The 27,252-nt window shown below is 59.9% G+C and overlaps 1 protein-coding gene across 3 annotated transcripts; it reads right to left on the reverse strand.

The window, feature by feature from the left end:
• TECPR1 (tectonin beta-propeller repeat containing 1) lies at positions 1-27,240 on the reverse strand. 3 transcript variants are annotated; one of them, XM_067705547.1, is made up of 26 exons: positions 27,136-27,219; positions 25,979-26,053; positions 23,234-23,468; positions 22,644-22,826; positions 22,248-22,370; positions 21,203-21,328; positions 18,756-18,930; positions 18,548-18,648; positions 17,898-17,999; positions 16,402-16,547; positions 13,364-13,731; positions 12,872-13,017; positions 12,125-12,280; positions 11,369-11,518; positions 11,109-11,266; positions 10,360-10,487; positions 9,340-9,442; positions 5,598-5,694; positions 5,443-5,522; positions 4,840-4,896; positions 4,230-4,410; positions 3,805-3,940; positions 2,912-3,004; positions 2,031-2,137; positions 1,764-1,883; positions 1-1,594 (listed from the first exon to the last, which is right to left on the reverse strand). In XM_067705547.1, the coding sequence occupies exons 2-26, from the start codon at positions 25,987-25,989 to the stop codon at positions 1,433-1,435; spliced, it is 3,444 nt and encodes a 1,147-aa protein (XP_067561648.1). In that variant the 5' UTR covers positions 25,990-26,053; positions 27,136-27,219; the 3' UTR covers positions 1-1,432. The 3 variants fall into 3 exon arrangements, with proteins under 3 accessions (XP_067561648.1, XP_067561649.1, XP_067561650.1); XM_067705548.1 differs by lacking the exon at positions 25,979-26,053 and having other exon boundaries at positions 27,136-27,240; XM_067705549.1 differs by lacking the exons at positions 25,979-26,053; positions 27,136-27,219 and adding an exon at positions 26,809-26,825.
• Between the last annotated feature and the right edge of the window lie 12 nt (positions 27,241-27,252).

Raw genomic sequence — 27,252 nt, forward strand, 5'->3', positions numbered from 1 at the left:
TTGACAGTCTGGCCTAAGTTTTTATTGAATAAAGCATCCGAGGACTCGAGATGGTTCGGTGATGCTGAGCAGGTCAGCAGTCGGCGCTCCGCAAGGAGGGGACACGGTCGCCCTGGAGAGAGGGCAGGGAGAAACCAGCGAGTCACAGTAGATCGACAGGGCGCTGCCACAGAAGAAACAGTAATGCCCGCGCGGAGAAACCTGACAACCACGAGTGTAAACAGACAGGAGGGCGCCGCCCACCCGGCCCTTCGCTTGCTTTGCCTGGGCACTGCCCCCAGACTCACGCCTCCCGGTCCCACCTCCAGGAGATGAGGCAGAGGCCTGCGGCCCCTCCAGTGCCCCTCAGGAGGGGGCCCAAGGGAGACCTCCTTAGAGTCAGCTTCTGGGCGGCAAACACTGCACCACAAAACAGCGCACAGCCGAGCCCTCCTGACGGGAACGCCGGGGAAGCTGGCGGTCAGTGAGCAGAGACGGGACACGCGCTCTGATGACCCCCGGCAACGCGTCTGGCTGTGGGAAGCAAACTTGAGACTTAACCAAATGGGGCCTTTTTCTGATTAAAAAAAAAAAAAAAAGCAGCTGAGAAGCTGCCCGCTGGGAGTGGGGCTGCTTGGGGGGTGCCTCCCTAGGGCTCTGCTCCAGGCTGAGGCCTCCAGGCCCCTCTCGGCTGGTCTCCACCCTCCCCACCCCCTGCGACATGATCCGATGTAAAAGGAGCCCCCAGTCCCCAGCCCCGTCAGAGGAAGGGCTGGCTGAGGACCGACGACGGTGACTCTGTACTTGGACAGCTTCTCGCAGCCACGGGCGGCCCCTCCGTCCTCCGACCACCCCAGGAGGGCCCGGCCCACCCGGGGAAGAAGACGCCCCTCCCCAGCACTTATTTCCAACCTTCCAACTCCTTCCTTAACTTTTGAAAGGAAACCCCATTCGCGAATCCTGCTCAGAGAACTGATCAGGTCCAGGTGAAGCCACACTGAGCCCCACAGCCAGTTTTCTTTAGGGGGCAGGGCTGACGCCGTCTGGGGATGCCCGGGGCTCAGGGGTCCTTCGTGGGCTCTCTTCCCCAGGGGCAGTGCTCCTGGAAGCCTCCAGGCTCCCGTCCTGGAAAGGGAGGAGGCAGAGAGGGAAGGGACGCGCAGGAGAGGCTGGGGCGAAGGGGTCTGCACCTCACACCCCACGTTCTCCTCGCAGCCGGGGACACACAGCGTCCACAGAGCTTCACATTTCTGGGTTGTTTCAGTGCCTCCAAGGTGGCCATGATCTCAGGCCAGGTTCCCTCCCCAGTCTCGAGTCTGGGCCTGGAGATACCACTCCTGGGATCCACGTTTCAGCACGTTCAGCACGAGAACAGCTCCCGACAGGAAGGCTTGCATCAACCTTGGTCCTTCAAACCCAGCATCACACCTGCTCCAGGTGAGGGGAAGCGGCCTCAGCAGCAGACGGGATTGGGGGTCTCCTGTGGGGCACCGGCCACCTCCGAGGGCCCACTGGGGAGGCCCTGCTCCCTTCTCCACTTGCCGGCTGTCTCCTGGGACGAGCTCCTGGGGGCCCTGGTGGCACTGGCCCGGACGGACAGGTGATCCCAGCCCCCCTGAAAGGAGAGAGCGGAGTGACCCGGGGCTGCCAGGGGTCAAGGGGCAGAGACCATCCTTCTAGATGGTTGGACTCTTGGGCGGCTCTGCCCGGGGCCTCCCAGCCGAGAGCCCTCGGGGCTCGGAGCCCCAGGCCAGCACAGCCGCCCCGTGCCCAGCCCTGCTTACCCCGATGCCATAGTCCCAGCCCTGCCCCTTGGGCTCCAGGGGCTGCACACCCGTGCGGCGACACACAGTTCCCCGGCTCAGGCTGTGGCTGCCCTGGACTTTGTTGGCAATGACCCAGACCTGGAATGCAAACCCACTGAAGGCCTGGCCCCACCGCTGCAGGGGGACCATGGAGACAGCAGCGGGGAGACCAGAGCAGAAACCCGGATCCCCCCAAGTCCCCGACCCCAGGGCAAGCACCCACCCCCCACCCCTGTCGCCCCAGACCTGGTCCAGGGGCCCCACGGACACGTGGCGCACGTTGTTGGACACGTGTTCCCAGCTGGTGCCCTGCGGGTAGCTGGGTGTGACCCCCTGGCGGTACCACAGGTTCCCTAGGAGAGAAGCACCGATACCGTGAGGCCCCGAGCGTCGGGATCCACTTCGGGGTCTGCAAGGCCAGGAGGTCTGACCACGAGACAGGCGGGGTCTCCCTCTGCATCCCCCGCCACTGCCCGGGGCTCCTGCTGACCCACAGCCGGAGAGACCCCAGCCGTAGCCAGCCCTGCCCTTCCCACGTTTGCCTCCCCCTCACTTCATAACTGCCCCGCTGTGCTGGGCTGGCATCCTCGTCTGCTTTCTATGCATGAGAAACCGAGGACAAGGAATTCTTTAAACAATAAAGAGACCTGGTGTGGAATAAAATCCCTGGGTTCCAGTCCCGATTCCGCCCTTTCCTCGCCTTGCTCAGCTAGGACAACAACTACAGACCATTAAAGGGCACGGGCGGAGCTGGCTGGAGGTGGCACGGGGGTGGGGCAGGGATGGCCTGGGCGGGGCAGGTGACCTCTGCCAGCCGCAGCTGCCCTGGGGCTCCTGAGTCGCGGGCCTGGGTGGCACTGTCTAGAAGATGCTCCCAGGCCTTGGCACCGGGTCCTCCTCCCGAGGTGCAGGCAGGCCAGAGCACCTGGGGGGGCTGGGGGCCCCCAACCCTGCCTGACTCGGGGGAGACTGCTTGGAGGCTGACCTCAGGCTGGCGGCCTCTCATGGGGCTTACGAAGGTCTCATGTTGGGGCCTGGGGTGGGCGAGGGTCTGGTCTCATCCCATCAGGGCACTCAGGGAACCCCAAACCTCCCCTGGTGACCGCTGGGGATCAGAAACCACTTGCCGTTTTCGTCCAAGGCGAACACCGCTGTGTGCCCCACAGACACCTGTTTCAATCTCTGTTTGGGAGGAGATGGGATGAGGTACCAGCAGTCGCCTGCGATGGGAGATTGGATTTGGGATGCAGCACCGAAACTGTCACCCCGGTGCTCCTGGAGCACGTGGCCTCCTCTGCAGCTCACGGGGTCGAGCAGGTGCGGCCGGCCTCTGTCCCCAGACTGGCCGGACCACAAGTGTGAGAGGGCCCAGCGCGAGCTGACCTGTGTCCTGCTGTCCCTTCGATGCCCCGGCCTGCCCAGTGCCCTCCCCAGGGCCCGCCCGAGGCTGTGGCAGCTTCCAGACGGTGGGGTCCAATGGGCCGCTGTCCCGAACAGGGACAGGAAGGTGCCCGGCCCAGCATGCGGTGGAGACTCAGCCTCAGGGCCACTGTGCGAACCCACTGCCGCTCGTGGAGGGTGGCGATGCGCCAGCCACCACCCACCCACCCACCCGTCGGTCCATCCATCCCTGTGCCGGACACTGCCCAGAAGTCCAGAGAAGAACAAGCCTAGACGGCCTGCACTCCCGGAGGGCAGCCAGGGTGGACACTGTGGACGGGCTGTGCCGGTGCCCAGGGCCGTCCCCGAGGGGCAGGAGGCCAAGGGCGGTGAAGGGCAGCCCCACTGCCAGGTGACCACCCCTGGGTCAGTCCCAGCGGAGGGGGGCGGCCTCTGGGGGGAGCCCAGCGCGGCCCCTGCGCCTGGTCCACAGGTGTGTTCGGTAAATGCTTGTTGAACTACACGGAGACCCGTCAACCGGCTTCCCCGGAAGCGGAAGCAGCTCCAGCCGCCCCCGGCGCCCGTCACAACATGGCGGCGGTGGCGGCAGGTGGAGATCCTCCCGAGGGGTGGCACTCACCAGCCGGCTTGGACGGGGACACGGAGCCACGGTAGAAGGCGGAACCGTCCCTGGCCACGGCCCACACCTGGTAGCAGCCCCCGACGGAGACGGAGGCGAAGGGCTGGTCGGTGCCCACATGCAGCCAGGAGGAGCCCTGCAGGCGGGGAGGAGGGACACTCAGGGCGGCCGGGCCCCGCCTCTGTCACCACCCGGGTTCCGGGAGCTGGCGGCTCCTCACGCCAACCGCGTCCTCAGCTCCAACTGCCCGCAGGGCTTGGCGACCGCTCGGGCCACGAACGGTGTCCACCGGTCCCAGCGAACGTCCTGGGCAGAGGCCTGGGGAGGCCTGATCCCTGCCCGACTCCACCAAAGAGCCCTATCTCGGTAAGAATCCGCCAGGGGGCTGGCAGGTGGGCAGGCCCTGGGTCCCACAAGGTGCTCACCGCGGGGTTGAGCTCGGACACGCCCAGACGGCACAACACGTCCCCCTTGTCACTGACGGCCCAGAGCGCGATGCCGGGCCCGCTCCCGTGGGCACCCGGGCTCTCCGGAATGATGGACACGTCCCCCAGGGCGATGGGGGCCACCTCCAGCCAGGGCCCGCTGGTCACTAGCTTGCACTTTCTGTGCGGCAGAAAGAGAGCAAAGCCCCGTGCACCCTGATGCCGCTGTGAGCCTCAGGGCCGTCTGCTCTGGACAGAAGGGAGCAGCCAGGCCCCTGGCCCTGGGGAGGGCTGGGGCCACAACCTCCGACCCCCCAGAGGAGCCGGTGGGCACCACCCTTCACGCCGTCCGCCCCTGCCTGGCCTCCAACCCCATCCGGGCCTTCCTCCCACCCTGCGGGTCCTGTAGAGCCTGCCAACATTTGTCTTGTTTGTTCTCTAAAACAAACGCTTCAGAAACAGCACTGGGAGCCCGAGGGCACTTCCTGGGCTGACATTTACTTTGGTCCTCTTTTCTCCTCCCGCCTCTAACCTCCCCTTTGCTTCCACAGGGACTGAGGCCGAGGCAGGGAGGGGCATGGCGGCACCCCCCAGTTACCTCCCTCCTTACCTGGTCCAGCACCTTCTCCTGACGAAATCCTTCATAGTTTTGTGCCCGTGGTACAAGCTGCAGAGGAAGAAGCTGACGTCGAGACCGTGGAAGTTTCTGGAAGGTGACGCTGCACGCACATCCTTTCCCCAGGAGTTACAGAGCCCAGCCCTCAGTGCGAGCCGAAGGTGGGGCTCGGGGGCAGCAGGTAAGGGAGGACACCGTCCTCCTGCTTCAGATGCCTCTGGCCCCGCCTGGGCCCCCCTGCGTGGTCTCCCTGGGGCTGGCAGCTGCCCAGCTGCGGGGTGGGCTCTAGCTGAGGGGCCTCTGAGCCCTCCCCACCCCCAGGCGCCATCAGAACACTTCTGGGGAGCAGTCAAGCTCAGGGCCCAAGGCCAAAGCGGGGGGATCAGTCCAGGATAAACCAGCCTGGGGCTCAGAAGCCCGGCTCAGGCCCTGGCTCAGTCTCGCCCGGCTCCATTCTCCATCTGGACATGAACTGTGTACCGTGAAGGGTCTGCACTGTGGGGCAGGGGGCAGGGACTCTGCCTGGCTGACCGGGCCTGACACTCAGGGTCGCAGCCCCCTGAGGCCCCCTCCCCACGCAGAGAGAGACATGCTTACGCAGGGAAGTCGCTGGCGTACTGCCACCCCTCCTGGTCCGTGCCCCCAGGGACGCTGAAATCCACGAACCAGTCAGAAACCTGGGGGACGGGCGGGTCAGTGCGGGCGGACACCCCCCACTGCAGCCCCCACCCCAGCCCCAGCCCGGAGCTTACCCAGGCCCACTGCAGGGACGGGGGCTTTGTGCTGGCCTTGGTGCACTCCTGCAGGCCCGTGGCGTCACTCCACATGTACCGGTCGGTGGGCAGACCCCTGCGCAGGACAACAGGGCTGAGGTGACGCCAGAGAGAGGGGAGAACAGGGCCCCCCTGCCCAGGCCCCTGGGACGGCTGCATCTCTGGAGGGGCGAGAGGGCGGAAACAGGATGGCCCCAGGGCGGGGACAGCAACAGGGGGACCCTACATCACACGGGGGCCAGGCACCAACCAACCACAGCCAGGCCATCCACCCGAGGGACCCCACACCTCGTTCTCTCATGATGTGGGTCATCGTGTCCCGAAAAGACGTTGAAGCCCTAACTCCCGTGCCTATGCGTGGGACCTCATTTGGAAATAGAGTCTTTGCAGAGAACCAAGTTGAGATGAGACAGTTATTTAGTGGGCCCCAGTCCACTAGGACAGCGTCCTTACCAAACGGGGACATCTGGACCCAAGTTTCCCAAATTGGGAAGACGACGTGAAGACAGGGAGAAGGCCATGTGACAACTGAGTCACCAGACAAGGAATGCTGGAAGCCCCCGGAAGCCAGGAGAGAGGCCGGAACAGATCCTCCCCAGGGCCCTCAGGAGGAAGCAAGCCTGCTGACACCTGATCTCAGACTCCGCGGCCTCCAGAACGGAGAGAATAAACGTCTGCTGTTTAAGCTGCTCAGCCCGTGGTGTTTTGTTACAGCAGCCCCGGCTGACTGATACACTCCCAGCAACACACAGCGCACAGTGGTCTCCGCGGGCGGCTGTGGCCCTGGCTTTGCACTCTCTACACGGGCTGGGGAGCCCGGCACTGCTTTTCTTCTCCCGAGGACCAAGCAGGGAGTGAGGAGGAAGGGGACGGGCAAGCAGGTCAGCATCCCGTGTGGACCCTACGTACAGCCGGGGCGGAGGCTTCCAGAACACATGCGGGCAACGTCTATCAGCTCCCTTAGAAGGGCTCAAACCCTAAGTTACCGGGGTGAATGGAGAGACTCGCAAATATTTACACACGAGGAAATCCTTCAAACTGTCCAGACGACAGCAAAAGGTCACAAACAGTCTACATGTCCAAGACCGAGGAGGGGTGAGATAAGCCAGGTCCACCCTCGGGGATCAAATTGGGAGGCTGTCACAGGCCATCTGTACATGTCTGACTGTCCCCCTGCCTCCAGCAAATGCGGGCACACTGGGGACGGGCAGGGGGAAACACACCAAAATGCGGAGAGTGGCTACTATTTTTGGTTGGTGGGATTAGAATTTATTCTTCGTGTTATTTGAAATTTCTTCCTTTCATCAATTTTGAAAACACAAAGGAAATTTAAAAGTTTGTGCCATTTATCATAGACTCAAAAATACGAAATACCATTTACAAAAGATGTCAAGACCCCGTTATAGAAAATCACAAAACCCTATTAATACGAAATGAAAGATCTACATAAATGGAGGTATAAACTGCGTCCAGATTTTGGAGATTTAGGAATGTGAGATAACGTTTCTACCCAAACTGACCTATAGGTCCAAGGCCATCCTGACCAAGACCCCAAGAGCCTTTGAGGACTGCTTCTAAAGTTCACCTAGAACTGTCCAGGAAGAGCCAATGCTGGATGAAGAAGATGAGGCTTTGACAACTTCCCATAAAGGGACGGCAGCTGGAACCATGTAGGGTTAGCACGAGGATGCCCAAAGCCGCACGGAAGAGAAGGGCTTGGGAACAGCCACTGCCCCCATGGACACTGGAGTTAAGGCAAAGGTGGCCGCTGTGATGCAAGGGGGAAGGACAGTCTTTTCAATAAATGGTGTGGGTCACTGGAGAGTAAAAAACCAAAAACACTTTACCCCTACCTCACCTTATATACCAAGTAGTTCAGGCCAGGGGGTTCTAGACCTAAATGGACAAGACAGAGGAATAAAGCTTCCAGAACAGGGTGGACAAAAACACGCCTCACAGGCCCAATCAGGACTGTTTCAGCACAGCCTACAAAGTAAGGGTCGTTTTTACATTTTTAAATGGTTGAAAAAAATTCAAAGAAGGATAATGCTTTGGGACACGTGAGAATTCTACGCAATTCAAATTTGTGTCCAGGTGTAACGTCTTATTGGGACACAGCAATGCTCATTCGTTTACGTGGGTGCTTTCAAGCGGCAGCTGCAGAGTGAGTCACTGTGACAGAGACCCTAAGGCCCACCACACCTGAACTATTTCCTATCTGGTCCTTTATAGAAAAAGTTTGCTGACTGCTGTTCCAGAGATAGAAGGATGTATTAATCCCCTTGGGGTTAATGAGATTTCTTAAGAGGTTTTTTTAAAGGCCCCATCTTTATGTAAAGAAAAGGATGATCAACAGGACTACATTTAATAATGAAGTCACCACTAACAGGGTGAAAAGCAAGCTGCAGAACAGGAGAAATAACAGAGAAAGGGCCCACACCTTCATATGTAAAGAGCACTGGCAAATCAAGAAAAAGAGATCATCCGACCAAAACATGGGACAAGGACTCGAAGGGGCATTTCACAAAGGAGGGTATCCAAGTGCCAGTACATGTTTGAAAGGTGCTGTGTCCCATTAGCCCCCAGGAAACAGAAACTGGAAACAGGAGATATTACTACACGCTCATCAGTGTGTCTAAAACATAAGAAACCAGCAAAGATGTGGGGCGTGCCCTGCCTGTGAGAGTGTGGACAGGTCCACCCACTGCAGAGAACTGGCTATTCCAACACCAACTGGGTGGACTGCAACACCACTCAGTCCCCACAAGGTAAAGGCACGGTCCCCAGCAAGACTGCCCCCACTTCAGATACCAGCCATACTGCACTTCTGACCAACTGGCTACAAATGGGGGGCAGTTCCCATTACCTCCTCGGGTTTGATAATTTGCTACAACGACTTAGGGAACTCAGGAAATCTCTCTACTTAGGATCGTAGTTTTATTATACAGGATATGAAATGGGACCAGTCGAAAGAAGAGACCCACAGGGCCAAGTCTGGGAGGGGCCCCAGCGCAGAGCTTGGATGAGGCTCAAGCTTGAGGACCGCTGTTCTGACCGGCCAAAACCCCTGCAGTGGCTTTAGGAGGTAAGAAACACCACAACTCGCTTGCTTTCTGAAACAAACGAACCAAATACCCCAGGACAGGGTATGAGAAATACGCTTCTGTGCTGAGTGGGCAGGAAATAAATAGCTGCATACAATCTAGATTTTCTAGAGTGTCCCGCTTCTGCACCAAACACCACGTATTGACTGTCTTGTCCCAAAGCCTCACATTTGGAGAATTAAAATAATTTCGGTGGAGGCTGTGATGTTCTCAGCAGCTTCAATTAAGCAAAACTTTGTAAGAAAGTTAAGTAACCACCCCACTCAAAAAAGCACCCGAGGGGATGGGGAGGGAGGTGACGATGTTCTATTTCGTGACCCGGGTAGTGATTACGCTGGTGTTCGATCTGTGAGAACTCGATGATGTATGTGGACATATCAACATATTTAGATACATGTCACCGTATGTACGTATATGTGTGTGTTTCACGTACTTTACGTATGTCACGCTCTCAGTAAGCGAGTTTTTAAAATACGCATTATACTTTAAGGGAGAAAATCCTGCTAAGCAGTAAGATCCAGTCAGTTCCACATCTGGGGCCAGACGCCAGCTCTCCCGCTACAGCAGATGCGCCCGTTCAGCTCGGTCCTGTTTCCGCGGGCACGCGACTGGCTCACCTGCTGGTGTAGCCCGTGACGGGGTTCCAGCGCTGGTTCTCGTAGATGTAGACACACTTTACGTCCGACTGCGTGTAGATGTTGCTGGTACTGCTGGCCAGGCCTGGGGGCGGAGAGGAGGGTGCTGGACCCAGGCCACACCTGCCCGCCCGACCAGGTGAGAGCAGGCGGGAAGAGAGGGCCGAGAGGATTCACAGGCCGGCTGAGCTCCTCTGGGGTTACCCGGGGTTGTACGTCCTGGTGGCAAGAATCTGACACTCCTCCACCTCACGCCCTATTCTCACCTGCTCCTCTTCCCCCACCTTCCAGCCCACTCACCTGGCACTGGGCAGGTGTGAGGCCCCCCCCAGCTCATTCCTTACTAACAAAGGTGCCTTGGACCCCTCATGTAAGCCCATGAGCCCCACTTTCCTCACCTGTAGGACGGGGACAAGAGTAGTTCCTGCCTCACAAACAGGGAAGCTGTTAAACCTGCACGATGTGCCTTCCTGGGGTCTCGGTGGACCACAGTTCCACAGGGTTAGCCGCCTCCACTGTGGGGCGTGTGGGCTGGGGCATGGAATGTCCCACTCCGGTGTTTGTTTCTGCCTCTGTTTACCAGTAGGAGACACAGGGCCCCTACCTCCACAACTCGGGGAGCTCCCAGGGGTTCAGCAAGCTCTCGTCCCCTAAGGCACAACCCATCTAAAGGGGAGCTGGAATCCGGGCCTGGGAATCAGGAGACTGGCCTTGGCGGCTGTCTTTCTAGAACCTTCACGGCCTCCAGCTCAGCAGTGGGTGCCCAGGAAGGCCCACTGGGGGCGAGACCCGGTCTCTGGGCTCTCACGCTTTGTGCGCTGGCCCCGGGATTTGGAGGTTGGCAGTGGTGAAGGTCACCTGTCAGCCAGCTGTCAGCTGAGCATCGATACTGGCGCAGCGGCTCCGGCGTGGGGCGGGGAAGCCAGCCAGGGATTAGAGGGGGGACCGGCCCATGCGGGAGGCTGGGGGCAGGGCTGGGGGAGCCGGTCCTGCCACCCTCACCTTGGAAGCAGCCTCCGCCGTAGCCACCCGTGTACACCCAGGCCGTGTGGTCGTAGCCGATGCCCCACACCACGCCCCGGCTGTTGGCCTCCACCACCCGCAGGTGGCCTCCCATTTGCCGCCAGAACCTGGAGATGAGGAGGGAGGGAGGGGAGGGGAGAAACTGTCCCGCAGGGCTTTCCAGCGGCTACCCCTCTGCTCCGTGGCCTCCCGGACGTCCTGCTTCACTCACCTTCGGCCTCCAATGACAGACTCTATTGAGCACAAGGGAACCCGCCTGGCTTCCCACTGGGAATTAACCAGCTACGGCGAACCCTGAGCTGGTGCAGGAGCCGGTCAGGCCCCCAGCGAGCGGGGGCTTCAAGAGCCCCCGATCCCTGGAGTTATGCAGACGGGAGCGAGGTCAGCAGCCTGAGTCCCCCCTGCACCCTGGGGTCTGGGACGGGCGCGTCACGCCAGACCAGGAGGGGCCACCACTCGGGCCAGCACGGCCTCCTGGAGTGCAGGGTGCAGCTGCCACCTGGGGCGCGCTCCTGCGGGCGGAGGCCCTGCCACTGTCCAGAGGCAACTCGTCCGACTGGGCGCCGGGCACACAGGGCCACCAAGAGCGGACGAGCGAAGGGCAGACAGACATCCCCTCTCCCTCCCGTGCAGGGCCTCCCAGCCTCACCCACGTCCCCCTGGTCCTCACGGGCTCTGGGTGACCTTCTGGGCCAGGTCCCCAGCTCCGTCAGGTGCAGCCAACTCACATCTGGTCACAGGGCAGCCAGTGCTCGGGGGCCTCGAGGTCTGGGCTGGGCTCGCTCACGAAGATGTCCCCCTTGCAGGTGACGGACCAGATGGCCTGCGGGGAGGGGCGGCCGTGCACCCTGCGGCTCTCGCAGCAGGACAGGTCGAGCAGGGCGAGCTGCGGCGGGGGGATGGCCGGTCAGCGAGGCTGGGCGCCCAAGACCGAGGCTCCCTCACGCCCGCCCGCGGGACGCCCGCCCGCGGGACCCCCGCCGCTCACCCAGTCGCTCATGTCCTGCTCGGTGGCAGCGGCCAGGCGCACAGGCCACCTCTGCCGTGTCCTCTCGGGGGTGTACACGGCGAAGGAGTGCTTGGCCTCACTGAGCACGGGGACCAGCGCCGTCACCTCGTTGAGGAACACGTGGATGTACTGTTGGCAGAGGACAGGCAGCAGGGCCGTCACCGGGGAACCCGCGGGCCTGGGGCTGCCTCGGGCCCCTGGGTGGAGCCCCCGTGTGGTGTGGCGACGGGGACGGCTGGGTCACCCCGATTCGAGAGCCGACCCCTGGGGGTCCTGGGCCTGTGGGGTTTAGTGCTGGGTGGCAGGTTCTGATGGGGAGGCCTTGCTCGTGAGCAAGGGCCTTAGTGACGTTTTCGATGTGGACGAGGGCATTTAGAGCCAGACTGACTGCGTTCAAACCCCAGCCCCGGAGGGGGCGGCTCTGTCTCCAGAGCCTGGTTCCTCATCTGGAACACGAGGGCCCCTCAGCAGCTGCTGGGGGTGAGGCCGGCACACGCCTGCCGGCCACTGCCCGGCTGCTGCCACCGCGGACGAGTGCTTTGCAGATGCCACACGCTGTCCTGGGCCAAGCACCTCGGGGCCCGTGTCCCGTGCCCACTCCTGCACCCCGGCTTTGCAACCCCTCCCCTGGGACACCCCACCCCCTGCACCTCCCCCCTCCCCTACACACCCCACCCCTGCACCTCCCTCTTCCCCTACACCCCCCCGCACCTCCCCCCTGGCGTCCCCACCCACCTTCTTCTCCTCATGGACCACGTAGTAGATGAAAAGGATGCTGTCCCGAACCCCATCGTGGCCCGTGAACTGTTCCAGGGCCACACGGACATCCACCCACTTGTGGGGTTTCCAGTCGCACCACCACTGCAGGGCCCCCGTCTTCACCCACACCGACTGCAGCACAGCGGGACGGTGGGACGGGTCACAGGCCGGCCCTGGGGCGCCACACTCCGGCCCAGTCCCCGGCACCCCGGGGCCACTCTGCTCCCTTCACTGCCACACTGGGGGCTCCTGCCCGGCCCTCCTGGCTACCCCCCTTCACCCTAAGGACAGAAGTGACGTCACCAGACACCGCCAGGCCCCGAGCCAGCGAATTCTATGATTCTCAAACAGTCTGTGGGATCGGCACCGTTACCCCATGCTCTGGGTAGGGAAACTGAGGCCCGGGAGGTTCTGTGCCTGGCCCGATGTCAGAGAGAGTCAGCGGCAAAGCCGGGGCCCAGGCCACCCGAGACGCAGCCAGGTCCTCTGTGCCTACAATGCAGTGGGCCCGCGCGGAGTTCTTGAGGGCAAGTGAATCAACAAACGGACTCATCGCTTCATCGTTGATTCTACACGGGCCTGGAGGGGACGGCTTCACGTCCGAGATGGACAGACAGAAGGATGGCTGCATCCATCTGTATCCCTCCCACCTACCTCAGGGCTGGCATGCAGCAGGTGCTCAATGAATGTGTGCTGGAAAAAGTGCACCCGGGCACTGCCCACCTGCTCCACGGCCTGCTCGTAGTGTCGGAAGTTCTCCAGCTCCCGCTTGGTCCTTTCTGTGAGCTGCTGGAAGATCTGCTTCCGCCAGGCGGCGGTCTGGGCCGGCGTGATGGACAGCGAGAGCATCTGCATGGAGGCGGACAGGCCTGCCGGCCGGTCGGAGCCTCAGCGCTGGGCAGCCGGCCAGGCCTCTCTGCTCTGTTTTTCACCATCCCTTTCTTTCTAGAAAGCTACCATCTCTGTAACATGTCCCGTGAGCCCTCCCTCCCATCATTCACCCTGAGGGGAAAGTTGATGTCCCCCAGGTCAGCCTAGAATGGCCACCACTGCTGGGACAGGGGGAGGGAAGGGGCTCCAGGCCCACGCCCTTCCTCCTGACAGCCTGGGCTGGTCTTGGAAGGCTCCAGAAAGATGGGCTGAGCACGGTGGGGGCATCAGGCCTGCCCCACCTCCCCTGGGGCACCCTCTGGGGCGCTGGGCCGCTGCCCTTACCCGAGTGGATGGTGAACCATTTGAGTGTGGTGTGGGCCTCCACAGCACAGCCTCCTCCGGACACCCAGGCCCACAGCGCGTGGCAGTTGGCGCTGTCGGGCTCCTCCAGGCCCAGCGGGAGAAGTGGCAGTGAGGAGAGGTGGGTGGCCTCGGGAAAGTCAGCGGCCGCGTGGCTGGGCCCTTTCTTGGGCTCCTTCAGGTCGATGTTGGTCCAGGGCAGCTCGGCCAGGGCGGAGGCCGGGGCGGAGGCAGGGCTGGCGACCTCCACATCATGCTCAGGGTCAGGCCCCGGTCTCTTGGCTTCCGAGTCGCTTGGCACACGGGACTCACCACCACCCCTCACCTCGTCGCCAAAGAAGCAGCCGGCGCTGGAAGGAGAGGGGCAGACCCATGATTCCCTCGGGGAAGGACCATGCGCTGTGTGACCCCTGGCCAAGTCATGGCCTCTCTGTGCCACACACACCAGTACCTGCTCCCCAGGGAGCTGGAACCCCTGGGAACTTTTTTTTTTTTTTTTAATTTTTGGCTGCGTTGGGTCTTCGTTGCTGCGTGTGGGCTTTCTCTAGTTGCGGCGAGCGGGGGCTACTCTTCGTTGCGGCATGTGGGCTTCTCATTGTGCTGGCTTCTCTTGTGGAGCACGGGCTCTAGGTGCGTGGGCTTCAGTAGCTGTGGCATGAGGGCTCAGTAGTTGTGGCTCGCAGGCTCTAGAGCATGGCTCAGTAGTTGTGGCGCACGGGCTTAGTTGCTCCGGGGCATGTGGGATCTTCCCGGACAAGGGCTCAAACCCGTGTCCCCTGCGTTGGCAGGTGGATTCTTAACCACTGCGCCACCAGGGAAGTCCCACCTTCAGGAACTCTGAAAGGTCCCCAGGCCACACCCAGACCAACCAAATCAATGTTAGGTGGAGATCTGGCAGTATTATTAGTTTTTATCGTAAAATACATGTGATGTAAAATGTACCGTTTAAAATTGTACAATGCAGTGGCGTTAAGTACATTCACAATGTTGTGCAGCCACTACCAGTTTCCAGAACCTTCTCATCTCATCATAGAGACCCTGTACCCATTAAGGAGTCACTCTCTAGCCTCCTCTTTCCCCCAACCTCCTGGCAACCACGAATTCGCTTTCTGTCTCCATGCATTCGCCTGTTCTGGACGCTTCATATAAACGGCATCGTACGGCATGTGACCTTTTGTGACTCGCTGCTGTCTATTAGTATAAGAGGTCAAGAGTCATCCGTGCTGTAGCATGTGTCAACACTTCATTCCCTTGTATTGCTAAATAATATTCCATTGCATGGATAACACTATGTTTTATTCATCCATTGATGGACATTTGAATCGTTTCCACGTTTCAGCTATTGTGAATAGTGCTGCTTTTAATATTCATGTACAGATTTTTGTTTGAACATGTTTTCGGTTCTTCTGCGTATCTATCTAGGAGTGAATTTGCTGGGTCCTATGGTGACTCTATCTTTAACTTCTTGAGGAGCTGCCAGACTGTTTTCCAAAGTGGCTGCCCCACTTTACACCCCACCAGCAGTGCAGGGGAGTTCTAATTTCTCCACATCTTGTCAACACTTGTTACTGTCTCCCTTTTTGATTACAGCTATTCTGGTGGGTGTGAAGTGGTATCTCATGTGGATTTTTTTTTTAATGTGGTTTTGTTTGCATTTCCCTCATGTCCCATGACGTTGAACATCTTTTCCTGTGCTTGTTGGCCACTCGTATATCTACTTTGGAGAAATGTCTGTTCAAGTCCTTTGCTCTTCTGAGTTGAGTTGTTTTTGAGTTGTAAGAGCCCTTTATGTATTCTAGATAACAGACCTTGTTAAATACATGATTTGCCACTATTTTCTCCCATTCTGTGGATTGTCTTCTCATTTTCTTGATAGTGTCCATTGATGCACAAAATTTTAAAACTTTGATGAAGTCTGATTTATCTATGTTTTCTTTAGTTTCTTGTGCTGTGGGTGTCATATTTAAGAAGCCACTGCCAGTATACGTATAGCTGATTCACTTTGTTATAAAGCAGAAACTAACACACCATTGTAAAGCGATTATACGCCAATAAAGATGTTAAAATATATATATATATATATATATTTATATATAAAAAGAAGCTACTGCCAAGCCCAAGGTCATGAAGATCTGGCGTCAGTGGTTCTGGAAATTCTCAGCTGATCCCAATGTGCTTCTCCCTTTGAGAAGAGCCTAAACCCTCAGGTGAATGTGAGCAAACCCTGCCTGGCCAGCCTCCGGGCATCTCTAGGCTGACGGTGCAGCTGAGTGCTGACCACCAAGCTGGGGGAGCAGAGGGTGTGGACCAGCGTCTGAGGGGGGCCCAAGCCGGCTGCAGAGTGCTGTGCCGAGGGCCCTGGGCCCCATGACCGGGCAGGTGAGCGCTGGTGGCGCCCCCAGCTGAGACGCTAAGTCACCTGCCTGCGTTCTAAGGGCCAGTGGGCAGGGCTGGGATGGGTCCACACGCTCTAACCCCAGGGATCTCAAGGCGTGGTCCCCAGAACTGCAGCAGGAGCACACCTGGGACCTTGCAAGACATGCAAAATCTCAAAAAAGTAGCTCTGGGGGCGGGGCGTGGAGATCCTCGGGAACGAGTTCTCCAGGTGATTCTGGGGCACGTCTTAATTCAGGGCCTCTTCTCCAGGCTAGAAACCCTCCATCTTCTTTTCTGCCTTCCTTTAACACAGGGGCCTGAGCATCCTCCCGCAAAGAAGGCTTTTGTCTCCCAGACCTTGAGGCTTCAGGACCAACAGGCCAGCCCTGCTCTGGGACAGCCCCCAGCCCCTACATGGGAGGACATCCTGGCCTCGCCCAGCTGCCCTCTCCCGCCTCCCGCGTGCTGCCCCCGACCTCGGGCCGAGCAGGACCCCAGGCACAGGAAGGGAGAAGGCCACACAGCTGCGGCTCTCGTGGGTCGGGACCTGCTTTTCTCCTGCCTGGGGTGAGGCCGGGCAGCAGCCTCCTCCGACACGGCCCCCCACCCCGGACCGACCCCGTGGAGCCCCACCGCCTGATCACCTGAGGAGGCTGGACAAGCTGCCCGAGCGTGAGCCGTCACACTCCCGGCCGGCGACGATGGCCTTCCACGTCTTCCCGCTGAGCTCGCTCTGGGTGACGCCGTGACGGAAGTACAAGGCCCGGTCCGCCCAGCCGATGCCCCAGACCTGGAACAGACAGAGGTGCTGCTGCGGGGTGGGGGTGGGGGTGGGGGGGTGGGCCTGGAACAGAGAGGTGCCGCTGCGGGGGGGGAGGGGCGGGTGCAGACTGGGGCTCCCTTCCCCTGGGGGCGTGGGGGGAGCCCCCCAGGTCTGGAGGACACGCCTGCGAATGCAGGCAGGGGGTGGGGGGGTGCGCCTGTGTGGGTGGGCTGCGAAGGGGCTGGGGTGGCTGAGAGCTGAGTCCAGGACTCAGATGCAGGAAGCGGAGCCCCGAGGGGGCTGGGGGAGGGTGCGGCTCCAAGGTCAGGAGGAGCAGGGACCCAGCCTGGCTCCCCGACCTCAGGCAGACTTGGGCCTTTGGGGCAACAGCGTCCAGAGGAGGTGCTGGTGCCGGTAGGCACTGTGCGGGGACAGGAAGTCCACCCATGTCCCCAGCTTCCCTGTGGCCTTGGTGGGAAGGGAGCTGTTCCCCAAGTGAACCCAGAGGATGGTCCTGGTCCTTTTAAAGATGCAAAATAACCTCCTTGATTCTGACCTCAGTTTTATGGGGAAGGTGGCCGGGCCGGGCGCTGAGGAAGGAAAGTGTGCTGGGCAGCTGAGGGGCCCAGGGGAGGGGCCTGGGAGCAGCCCCTTGGGAGCTCTGGCCTTGGGGGTGCCTGAAGGCGGAGCCGTGGCCCCAGGTGGCCTTGCTGTGGGGGGGGGCTACGGCATCTCTGTCACTTGGTTATCGCACGTGGCCTCCGTGCTCAGGCCCATGGGCACCAGCTGGCACCCCCTTGCCCCTGCCCTTGCGTGCCCAGCTCACCTGGGCAGGTGAGGAGTGTGTGCGGACACAGGAAAGGCCAGCCCCCCCGCCCCCAGGAAGAGCTTTCAGAGCATCGGGAAAGGCGTCACCTTCACACCCTAAGTCTTAAAACTAGCCAAACCACATTATCCACCAGAAAGAGGCTACGATAGGAACCACGCAGGTGATGTTTAAAAGATGCTGCTCTTACAAAGTTGGAAGATGTTTTGTCCTGTACTCAGTGATCTGATTTCGCCCTGAAATTTCTCAACAAAACTTTCCAGTCTCCAGGATGAATGTCCCTCCCCAGATCCGTGCTCGCTACCACTGCTCTGAGGGTCCTCGGGGGTGTGACCCAGGACTGTGGGGGCTCCAGGACTTGGGGGAAAGCAGCCCCTTCGGGTGCCCTCGCGGGCCTGGAATGGGCAGAGGTTCTGGGATGCCCTCCGGTACCAGCCTCATGAGCATGCCCAGTGGAAAGGGATGGCGGGATGCATGGGGGGGCCCCATTCTGATTCCTCTGCCGCCCCCCACCCCCACCCCTGGGGACCAAGGCTCCGGACCACACACACCTGGTCATTTAGCCCCACGTTCACCATCATCATTTCTCCAACCATCTCGATCCAGCTCGTGCCGCAGGGGTTGTGAGAGTTGACGCCTCTTCGGAACCAAACCTGGGAAAGTCAGAAATAAACACACCTCCCTGGAGGGCCACTGAAATAGAAGGGGTTTTTTTTCAAGGCCTGGGAAAACAAATAATTTGGTCCTTTGGTTCAGGCCGCAGATGAGCACAGCACATTGTTCAGAAAGGATGCCCCTGACGTGGGGTTAGAAAGAGATCACGGAAGCAATGCGAAATCAGCTTACTTCACTGGACTTGCCTCTGATAAAGTCAAAATGACAAGCTCTGGATAGAGAAGAGGGGAGGCATTCATTTAGCTGAGGGCTTCAGAAAATTAGCTTCTGATTATTTGAAATGTTACAGCCTGTTGCACAGTAAATACAGTCATTCTGCACTTTGTACAGGGGTGCAGGCAACGTTTGGGGGGTCACCAAACATCTTGGAGATCACCAGTGACGTCAACAACAGAATACGCACGGTGCCTGGCTGACACTGGATTTGTTCCAAAGGGTGTGGACCACTCTCACGAGAACAAAAAACCACACAACCCTCAATGTTAAACAGAGCCATTGGACCCAGCCCCCAGGGACCCCGTCCTACCTTACGGTCCTTGGTGACGGCCCAGACGACACCGACTCCTGCGGAGACGTGCAGGATCCCGTTTTCAGACGTGGGAGGCTCCACCACAGACCACGAACTTCCTACCCGGCCCCAGAAGACAGTGCAGGTGGCCCCCATCACTGGGAGCTCCGGGGAGAAGGTGGGCGGCCCCGCCCTCCTCTCCTCCGCAAGGTGCAGGGCTGCCCACCTTTGGGATTGTTCCTGTTGATTCCTTCCCGGACCAAGGCCTGTCCCTCCCAGAGCGACACCCACAGCAGGTCGTGGGGCCCACAGCTGATCTGAACCGCCTCCCCCGGGGTGTCCACCAGGGACCACGACGAGCCTTCGGGGTTGGGGTGGCTGACGTCCTCTCTGTACCACACCTGGGTGGAGAGAGAAACCCATGGGGAGGGTCAGGCCGGGGCTCTGTGGCCGGGTTGGCTGCCCGAGCTTGGCTGCACTTGCATCAGCCCATGCACAGCCCAAGCATGGGGTCTCCAGGGGACCGGGGGTCTCCAAGGAACTGGGGACCGGGGTCTCCAGGGGACTGGGGACCAGGGTGCAGGGACTGTCCAGATCTCGCTCACCCTGCCCCCACTGCCATCGGGATTCTCGACCAGATTAGATGACTCCCCCACCCCTGCTAAAAAATGCGACACTGACACCTGGATTTTGGCGGTCCTAGGGGACAGACCTCTTCTGTCGTCTGCTTGACTTGTGAGAGCTCCAGCCCCAGCCCGGGTGTCCTGCGCCCCCTAGTGGCACAATGCCCTCAGGACACCTGTCTCTAGGGGAAGCCAGGGGCCCCAGCGGCTGGATGAGGAAACCCCCAAGCCCCCTTCATAGGAATGTCTAAAACGTCCACTTCTTTTTGTCCTTAACCTGAAGACAGGGAGCATAGTCAAATATTTAAGACTGAGCCACCCGCTCCTCTTGCCCAAGCTGGCTGATTTCATCTAGAGGGGGCAGCACATTGCTGCGTGGTCCATGAGGCCTCCCAACCCTGTCACCTTGCCCTTTTTTTCTTTTTAAAATTCTTTATTAGTTAGTGGGATTTATTACTCATACTAATTTTATTTGTAAACTTTAAATTCTATGCTATCTGAACAGACTGCCTTAACACTTGTGAATTATGTGACATGATCTCACTTATAATAATGAATCAAACATTTTCAATGATTTGGCATAGACAGAATTTTCCAAGGACAAGAGACAATAGACTGGTTATAAGCCTCCACCATGATCACCATCACTCAGAAATGCGTGTGCTATGGGCCCTGTTTGCACGTGATGGTTTGCTGGGTGCTTCTTCAAACACCTTATCCAGTGAATAAATCAGCAGCTGGAACAACTGCCTTCCTGCACTGCAGAACCCGGCCTTGGCAGCCCCGCTTCTGCTACCTGCTGGTTTGGGCCCAACTGTCTGCCCGGCTCCTCCGGGAGCCCGGGGTCCTGGTTTCACCTTTTACGGACCACAGGAGTGATGTCGGGCAGCGCTGGCGCACACCTGGCGCTGCTCTCAAACCCGTTCTCCCCTCTCTTTGCATCCAGGTGGCGTGGCCCCTCGATGGGGGCTCTGTCCCCGGCCAGCTCCCCACCACCCTTCAGTGTGGCTCAGAGAAAACTACTACGGGTTGACCTAAGCCCAGACCAAGCAGGACCTGAAGGTAAGCCTGATAAAAGCCTGCTGTGGCTGCTCCAAAGCCAACCAGAGAACTTTGGTCCGTTTGTGTTAAGGGTACTGAACGGTCACGAAGTACGCTCTACAGCCACAGCCGCAGTGTTGGGTCACCTGCACCCAGGCCCATCCGTGTCACTGTCACTGTTGCTGTCAGCAGTGGGCTTTATTCCTTTGCTTAGTTCACAAGCTCCCCGAGAAAAGAATCTCCTCTCCTCCCACCCACACAGCTACCTCCACCCACCCATCCCAACAGCCATCCATCCATCTACCCACCTATCCACGCATCAATATGCTTATCCACCAAGCCACTTGCTCATCCGTCCAACCAACCATCCATCCATCTATCCATCCCCCTGTGCATTCATCCACATGACCGTCCATCCATTTATCCATCCCCCTGTGCATTCATCCACATGACCGTCCATCCATTTATCCATCCACCCACACACACCCACACACACGCACACATCTATACCCCTATCCATCCATCTACTTATTCATCCATCCTCTTACCCACCCACCCATCCACAATACTACTGGAGACCAGCATGTGGGAGGCAGCACAAGGCAGTGGGCAGGGAGCTGAGATTCTATCTGAGGCGGCAGTATTGATGCCCTCTGAGCCCAGGGTGGACACTCATCAGTGCTCCAGGGGCTCAGAGGAGGGACAGGCCAGGAGCAGCCATGTGGTGGGAGGTCAGAGGCTTCTGGGAGGAACAGGACCCCGTGGGTCCCCAGGACAGCAGGATTCACAGGAGGGGGACTCTGTGGGGACCCCGGTAACAGGCTGACCACTCAGGGCAGCCCCAGTTGCGGGGACAGGAGGCGAGGAGAGGGTCCCGGGGAGAGCCCTCCTCCCTCCTCCACGTCTGGGAGGACAGTGGACGACAGCTTCTCTCCTGCCCGCTCCCTGCGGCCGGCTTCCTTCAGCCGCCTCCCATGCCAGGCCGGGGGGGCGGGGGCACAGGCCTCACCTTCCCCTGCAGAGACACGGCCCACACGGACAGGCGGCCCACGGGCTCATCTGTGATCTCCCAACCCCCCACAGAGATGTCGCTGAAGGGGTCAGGCAACCGCTGGGGGTCATCCTCCGACGGGATCTGAAACGAGGAGGTGTGAGGCAGTAGCAGTCAGTGCCTGTGGGCATCTGGGCCAGGAGGTGGCCCTGCTCCCCGCCTGGTGGACACCTGGACGTGCACACTCCCACCCCCGGCTTCCCCTCCGGCCCTCAGCACGCTGCCTTCCGTCCTCCAGCTAGGCCCCAGCGGACTTCGCAGGGCCGGCAGCATCAGGACGGAGGGTTCCCAGCCCTGGGCCCCCTCTGCCCTGTCCTCCCCCTGTTGGCCGCCAGGCCTGGGCTGCTGTCCCCAAGGAGTCACTCCTGCCCCTGCTCTGCAGTGGCCTGACCGCTGTGGCTCCCTCCCCCCATCACAGAACACGGCCCTGCAGTGAAGGCCTCCCGTGACACTGGCCGTCACCTTGCTCCCAGGCTGCTCCCAGCCCCAGGGCCAGGCAGGCTGGGCTGGCAGCCCCACCTCGCGGCGTGGACCCTGTAGAGGGGTCAGGCGAGGGCCTGTGGCCTTCCTCTCATTTGAGGCCACGTAAGACCCCAATACAGGCCTTGCGTCCCTAGGCTGGTTTTTGTGGGTCACTGGAAAAATACGAGAGCCAGAGCGGCTGCCACGCGGGGTGGGGGGCAGGGGAGGAAGACGTGTACAGACTGAGCCTGAGTCTGGGACAGGGCAGCCTGTCCAGGTCAAGACAATTCTGTGCCGTCCGGGGCCACGGTCTGGCCCGGCTCCCCGACCAGCCATCTCCCAAACGAGGGCCGCCCAGGGCCACAGCCTTCCAAACAGGAGAGCAGGAAAGGCCAGGCCCCGGGGCGGGCATGGCGTCCCCAGAGCAGGGCAGGGAGGGTGGGGCTGAGGGCCACGTGACCCTCCCCACTACAGGGCTGCGCTCTGGGCCCCGCCCCCTGCCCCCCCCCCCCCCCCCCCGGCCACACGCAGGACCCCGGACCTTGGCCCAGGTGTCCCGGGACTTGTATCTCCTGTACCGGGTCCACCGCCGGCGCCGCACACAGGAGTTCCACTTCTTGTCCCTCGTGTACGTGGCGGGGAAGTCAATGGCATATGTCCACCCCTGCAATACCAAGATGGGGGGAGGGGCCGTAAAGCTCTCGAGGAAGGACTTGAAAGAGCTGGGGAAGGGGGAGCAGGATGGAGGAGGGGTGGAGAAGCAGCAGCGCGGCCCGAAGCATCGTCCCCATGGATCCCGTCCGGCAAGCGGGGAGCACGGGGGGCCCAGGCTGAGGTCTGATGCCACGGGGTGCTGGGGATAGCACTGGGGGGACGGGCCGAGCCCAAGGCGCTCCCTCCCCGCAGGGGAGCCCCGGCGGGACCCGAGTGCACCTACCCCTTTCTCTGTGGGTTCCCCTCCAAAATTCTCATCCACGTACCAGTCCGACTCCCACTCCCAATGCGGCGAGGGCAGCGCCACCCCATCCAGCGGCCGGTGCTGGAGCCCACTCACGTCACTCCACGGCCAGCGGTCACTCGGCAGGAGCGTCTCACAGAAGCCGCCCACGGGGTTCCAGCGCTGGGGGCCGGAGGCAGAGACCAGCCTTAGGCCTGGTGGCCAGGGCCTCTCCGAGGCCAGTGGGGACCTCCTCTCGTCTCCAGGGCGGGAAGGGAGCAGAGGGCCTGGCTCTGCATCGTGAGCCTGCAGCCCAGTCCGGTCCCAAAGGGCAGAGGACCTGCCGCGCCGAACAGTGGGGGACACGACCGTCCTGGGCTCCTGGAACCCGGCCGGAGCCCCGTGCCTGTGCGGACCCGGCCAGCTGCCTGGATAGGGACCCACAGGGGCTCTGGCCTCAATGACTCGGATGCTGCAGCACTCGGATCTCAGCAGAATGAAGGCAGGAACAGGCCGGGAGCCTGGGGTTCGGGGGCCCTTACCTCCCGGCAGAGCGACCAGCCCAGCAAGCCCGCCGCTCGGGACCCCACCTGATTCTCATAGGCCTCCTCCCGGCAGCGGATGGGGACGTCGCTGGCGCCCACGTGCACGTACACCTGGTTGTCGCAGGCGATGCCCCAGCAGCACGGCGCGGCCGCACTGACCCGCTTGAACTCCAGCTGGGCGTCCCTGCACAGCTCCCAGTGCCGCCCGGCCGTGGACAGCGTGAACACCCTCCCGAAGAGATCCACCGCCCACAGCTCCGAGCTGGGCATGGCCGCGGCGCTGCGGGAAAACAGCGGCGGGAGGGCGAGGGTCAGCACCCACAGCCGCTCCCGGCCCGGGGCCAGCCGGGCCAGGCAGGAAGCCCGGGCCGTGACCATCTCCTGCCGCAGGGGGCTGAGCGGCCCCCCGCAAAGCAGGGGCAGAGCCCAGCTGCAGTCCAGGGCCCTTTTCTCTTCTCTGCCTTTCGCCCTTCTTGTGATGGGGATTTTTTTCCAAACACACAAAAAAGTCCAGAGGACAAAACGTGTAACATCCAAATACCCACTGCCCCCAATTTAATGAATGTTATTATTATCTGGTCATAGTTCGTTCAGATCTTTCTTGTCTAAAGAATAAGTGAAAAGTTGTAGATTTAATGAATCCCAAACCTACACGCGTCCTGCTGCCTCCCAGGGAGGCCTCTGCCCCACAGTGGAGAGGGACCCCCTCGTGCTGGTCCCCCTGTGACCTTCCTCTGTGCATTCGTGGGGCGTCCCCACAGGCCCGGCACCGCCCCCCCATCCCCCGAGCGCCCTGCATGGTCGCGCAGGAGCTCTGTGGCTGTGTGCGTGGCAGGGATGGGAGGGGCCTGTCTCTACCCTCCTTGTGCGACCACCTTCCTCTCTTCCCCGACCCCTCTCCTGCCATTCTCCACTCCGGTTCCTTCTTCTCTCCTCTTCCTTTCTTATTTGCGGGGGGTGGGCAGAGTCACGGCTATGCTCTACCGCTGACCCTCCCAACCCCAGGGCTGACAGTGCTGCTGGGACGTAACTCCTAGAGGCGTGGCAGGGCCAGGTGGCCAGGCCCACGGCAGCAAAACAGAGCAGCTGGACGAGGGCAGTGCAGGGAATCCCAGTGCGCAGCTCTGCCGGACAGGGCGGCTCCCACATCCAAGACCCATCACTGCCCCAGGGCGAGACACGGCTTGTCTGGTTCGGAAACCAGAGCTATGGGGAGACAGAGCCTGGGCGCCTCGAGGCCGGGGCCAGGCTATTCTGCTCCCGAGACCTGCCAGGGGCACCAGGGCGCTTCAGAAAGCGTGACGACTGGAATGACAACGTGGACGATGGAACGCGTCTGGAAACAGGAGCATCTGCTGCGAGCAATGAGGCTCTTTCGGAAAAAAGTGTGTCTTACAAACACCGGAGAAGAAAGAGCGCGGGCGGGGAAGGAAGTGACTGAAGGATACAGAACAGGAAGCAGGGAAGTGGAGCAGGCGCCAGCTTTGGGAAACACCCAGAACAGGAAGTGGAGGAAGACGATGGGGGTGTGGGGGGGAGCCTGTCTGGCAGAGTGGAGGAGCTTGATCCCTCCACCCGGGGCCCCAACGCCCAGGTCAAACACACGGGAAGTCAGGACGCTAGCCTTCTGAAGCCATTTGAAAACTGGCATCTGTATCCGGGTGCCTGAGATGGGACCCCTGGAAGAGCTGTGGCACCCCCAGATGCCCCTCCACTCCTCCCTGGGCAGGCCTGAGGGTCCGCTCTCCCCCCTGCGGCATCTACGCCGTGACTAAGAGTGCCCAGAACCATGCCGGACCCACACCATCCCAGCCCCACCACTTTCTAGCATGAACAAAAGCCCACTACTAACCTCTCTGTGCCTCGATTTCCTAATCTGTAAAAGGAAGAAAGGAAGACTAACCCAGTTATGTGGCTGTTGTGAGAACTGAATGAGATAACACAGGCACAGAGTTACAATAAAGTGCCCACTACCCAGCAAGAACTCAAATGAGTGTTACTGAAATCATTTTATTACTTGCCATTTGCTCTCACAAGCTGCCACTTATCTTCTATCTCTTAAAAACAAAAAACTCAAAGCCCTTTCTGGTCAGCCTGAGTCTTCGGCCTCTTCATTTCCTCTGCATCTCCCAGTGCTCTGCACAAAGTGGGTGTTTGTTCAAAGTTATGGAAAATCACCACCACCTACATTCACCACACCACCCCTCCCTGAGCTAAGAGACGGAAATATGGCTCCAGGGAAGCTGAATGTCACCAGTTACTTAAGGTTAAAAGTAAGGTACTAGGAGGTGGATAGATATGTGATAAAGCAAGAATGGCAAACTGTCAACAGTGGAATCTAGGTGGTGGGTGTGTGGGTGTTTACTGTATAATTCTTTCAACTTGGCTGTATGTTTGACAATCCTTATCATAAATTGTTGGGGGAAAAAAGTAAGATTTTTACATGGGGGGAGGGGTGATGGTGCTTCCCATGGTGACATTTTAATATAAATACAGTCTTCAAAGATATTTCTTGGCTCACAGGTCACTGTACAAGTAGCCAGTTAAGTCAGGCTCAGTCTGCATGTTGAGCTCAATGAATGGTGATGTTGAACTTGGATACACTTTCCTCCAGAGAAATGACTAAGCAGATAGACGTACTTTCAGCCTTCTGGGCAACTACCAGAAGACTCTACTGCAGAGAAAAGATGGGGGGGTTATGTTTGCAAATTCCCTTTGGTGTGGAAATACCGGTACCCGTCACTTCCCACCTAAAGATAACACAAGGTGGACATCCTTGGTCAGCCTCACCTCCCTTCCATGCCAGCCAGGATGTAGTCCCAAGATCTCCCAGGCCACTTCCTGGCTGTGAGGTGATGGGGTAACCTGTCCAGGGACATGGGGTCACTGGATCAGAGGACTCTTAAGTGGGAGGTTGGAGCACTAAGCTGCACGATTCTGGGATCCTGGGATCTCTCTGTTTTCTAGGGGTGGAGTGAGGGAGGCAACATCTTCCGAGAAAGCAACCTCCGATTCACCCAGAACTTCTGCACAATGAATTCCAGGTGGACTTTCAGTCATTCTTCTCAGTAGGCCTGCTCACCACCCGCAGAGTCATCTACCTTTCTGCTGGGGTTAATTAACAGATCCCTTCAGAGATGTAAAGGTACCCAAGGGAAGGTGGGGGTTGAGGGAGTAGCGTGGGGTGCGGTACAGGGAGGGACACGGTCCCAAGGGAGTGCCTAAAGCATTTACTTCCCAGGCCATCTTAGGACTGCTTCCTGCCCAAGATTTCCTGCGGGTTTTTTTTTATTATTATTATTACACCCTGTCACACCCACCCCATGAACAAACAGAGAAAACGCTGGCTACTAAAGCAGCTCACTGCCCACCAGTTGTGGGAGCTGCTGGAAGGCGACATCAGGGTCTAAAGAGGTGGGAGAAAACTGCGGGACATGCACGCTAGTTGACTCCTTCCATTCCCACAGGGAAGGAGGTGCCCTGAGCCGGCTGCTCTGAAAATGAACCCCCGGCTCCCATCATCTGGGCGGTCGGCCTGGTTTCGTTCAGGTTCCGTGCCCTTGGGCGACAGGTGGGTCCCCTGCCCGGCCACCAGTAGCATCTCAGCGCCGGGCCCTTACCATCTGCCTGAGCTAATCCCACGCCAAGCAGCTTTGCTCTCACCACTGCCCAGAGGAGGGACAGACGGGCTCCTCGCAGCTCGATCCTCTACACCCGCCAATCACTTCCCAAGTCACTCCAGCGCAAAGGCTGGTGGGGGTGTCACGTTCAGGGGTCGGGGTGGGGGTCCGGGGACGGCGCCCCGCCGGGTGTGCAGGAAAGAGCACTGGCACAGCCCCTTCCCACCTCGCCGCGCGTGGGGCAAACGCTGCTGCTGCCTCCGCCGCCCCAACCTGTCCGGAGGGACGGGGGCGCCCGTCCCACCTCCCGGTCGCCGCTGCACTCACCTGGGCCGGCGCCCGGAGGGCGGGGTCGCGGCGATTGCGCCTCTGAGGCCGGCAGAGCCAGCAGGCTCTCCCCCGGGGCCGGCGAGCCTGTGGGCAGGAAGCGGCAGCCAGACCCGC

The sequence above is a fragment of the Pseudorca crassidens genome, chromosome 15 (assembly GCF_039906515.1).
Source record: "Pseudorca crassidens isolate mPseCra1 chromosome 15, mPseCra1.hap1, whole genome shotgun sequence".
NCBI classification, from domain to species: domain Eukaryota; kingdom Metazoa; phylum Chordata; class Mammalia; order Artiodactyla; family Delphinidae; genus Pseudorca; species Pseudorca crassidens.

Excerpts from the sequence above, each read along its gene's own strand:
- TECPR1 (XM_067705547.1), bottom strand. Across the intron at positions 22,827-23,233 it reads AGGAGGCCTATGAGAATCAG|CGCTGGAACCCCGTGGGCGG; the intron begins GTGGGGTCCCGA and ends TCCGGCCCCCAG. Across the intron at positions 21,329-22,247 it reads CCCGGGACACCTGGGCCAAG|ATCCCGTCGGAGGATGACCC; the intron begins GTCCGGGGTCCT and ends TCCTCGTTTCAG.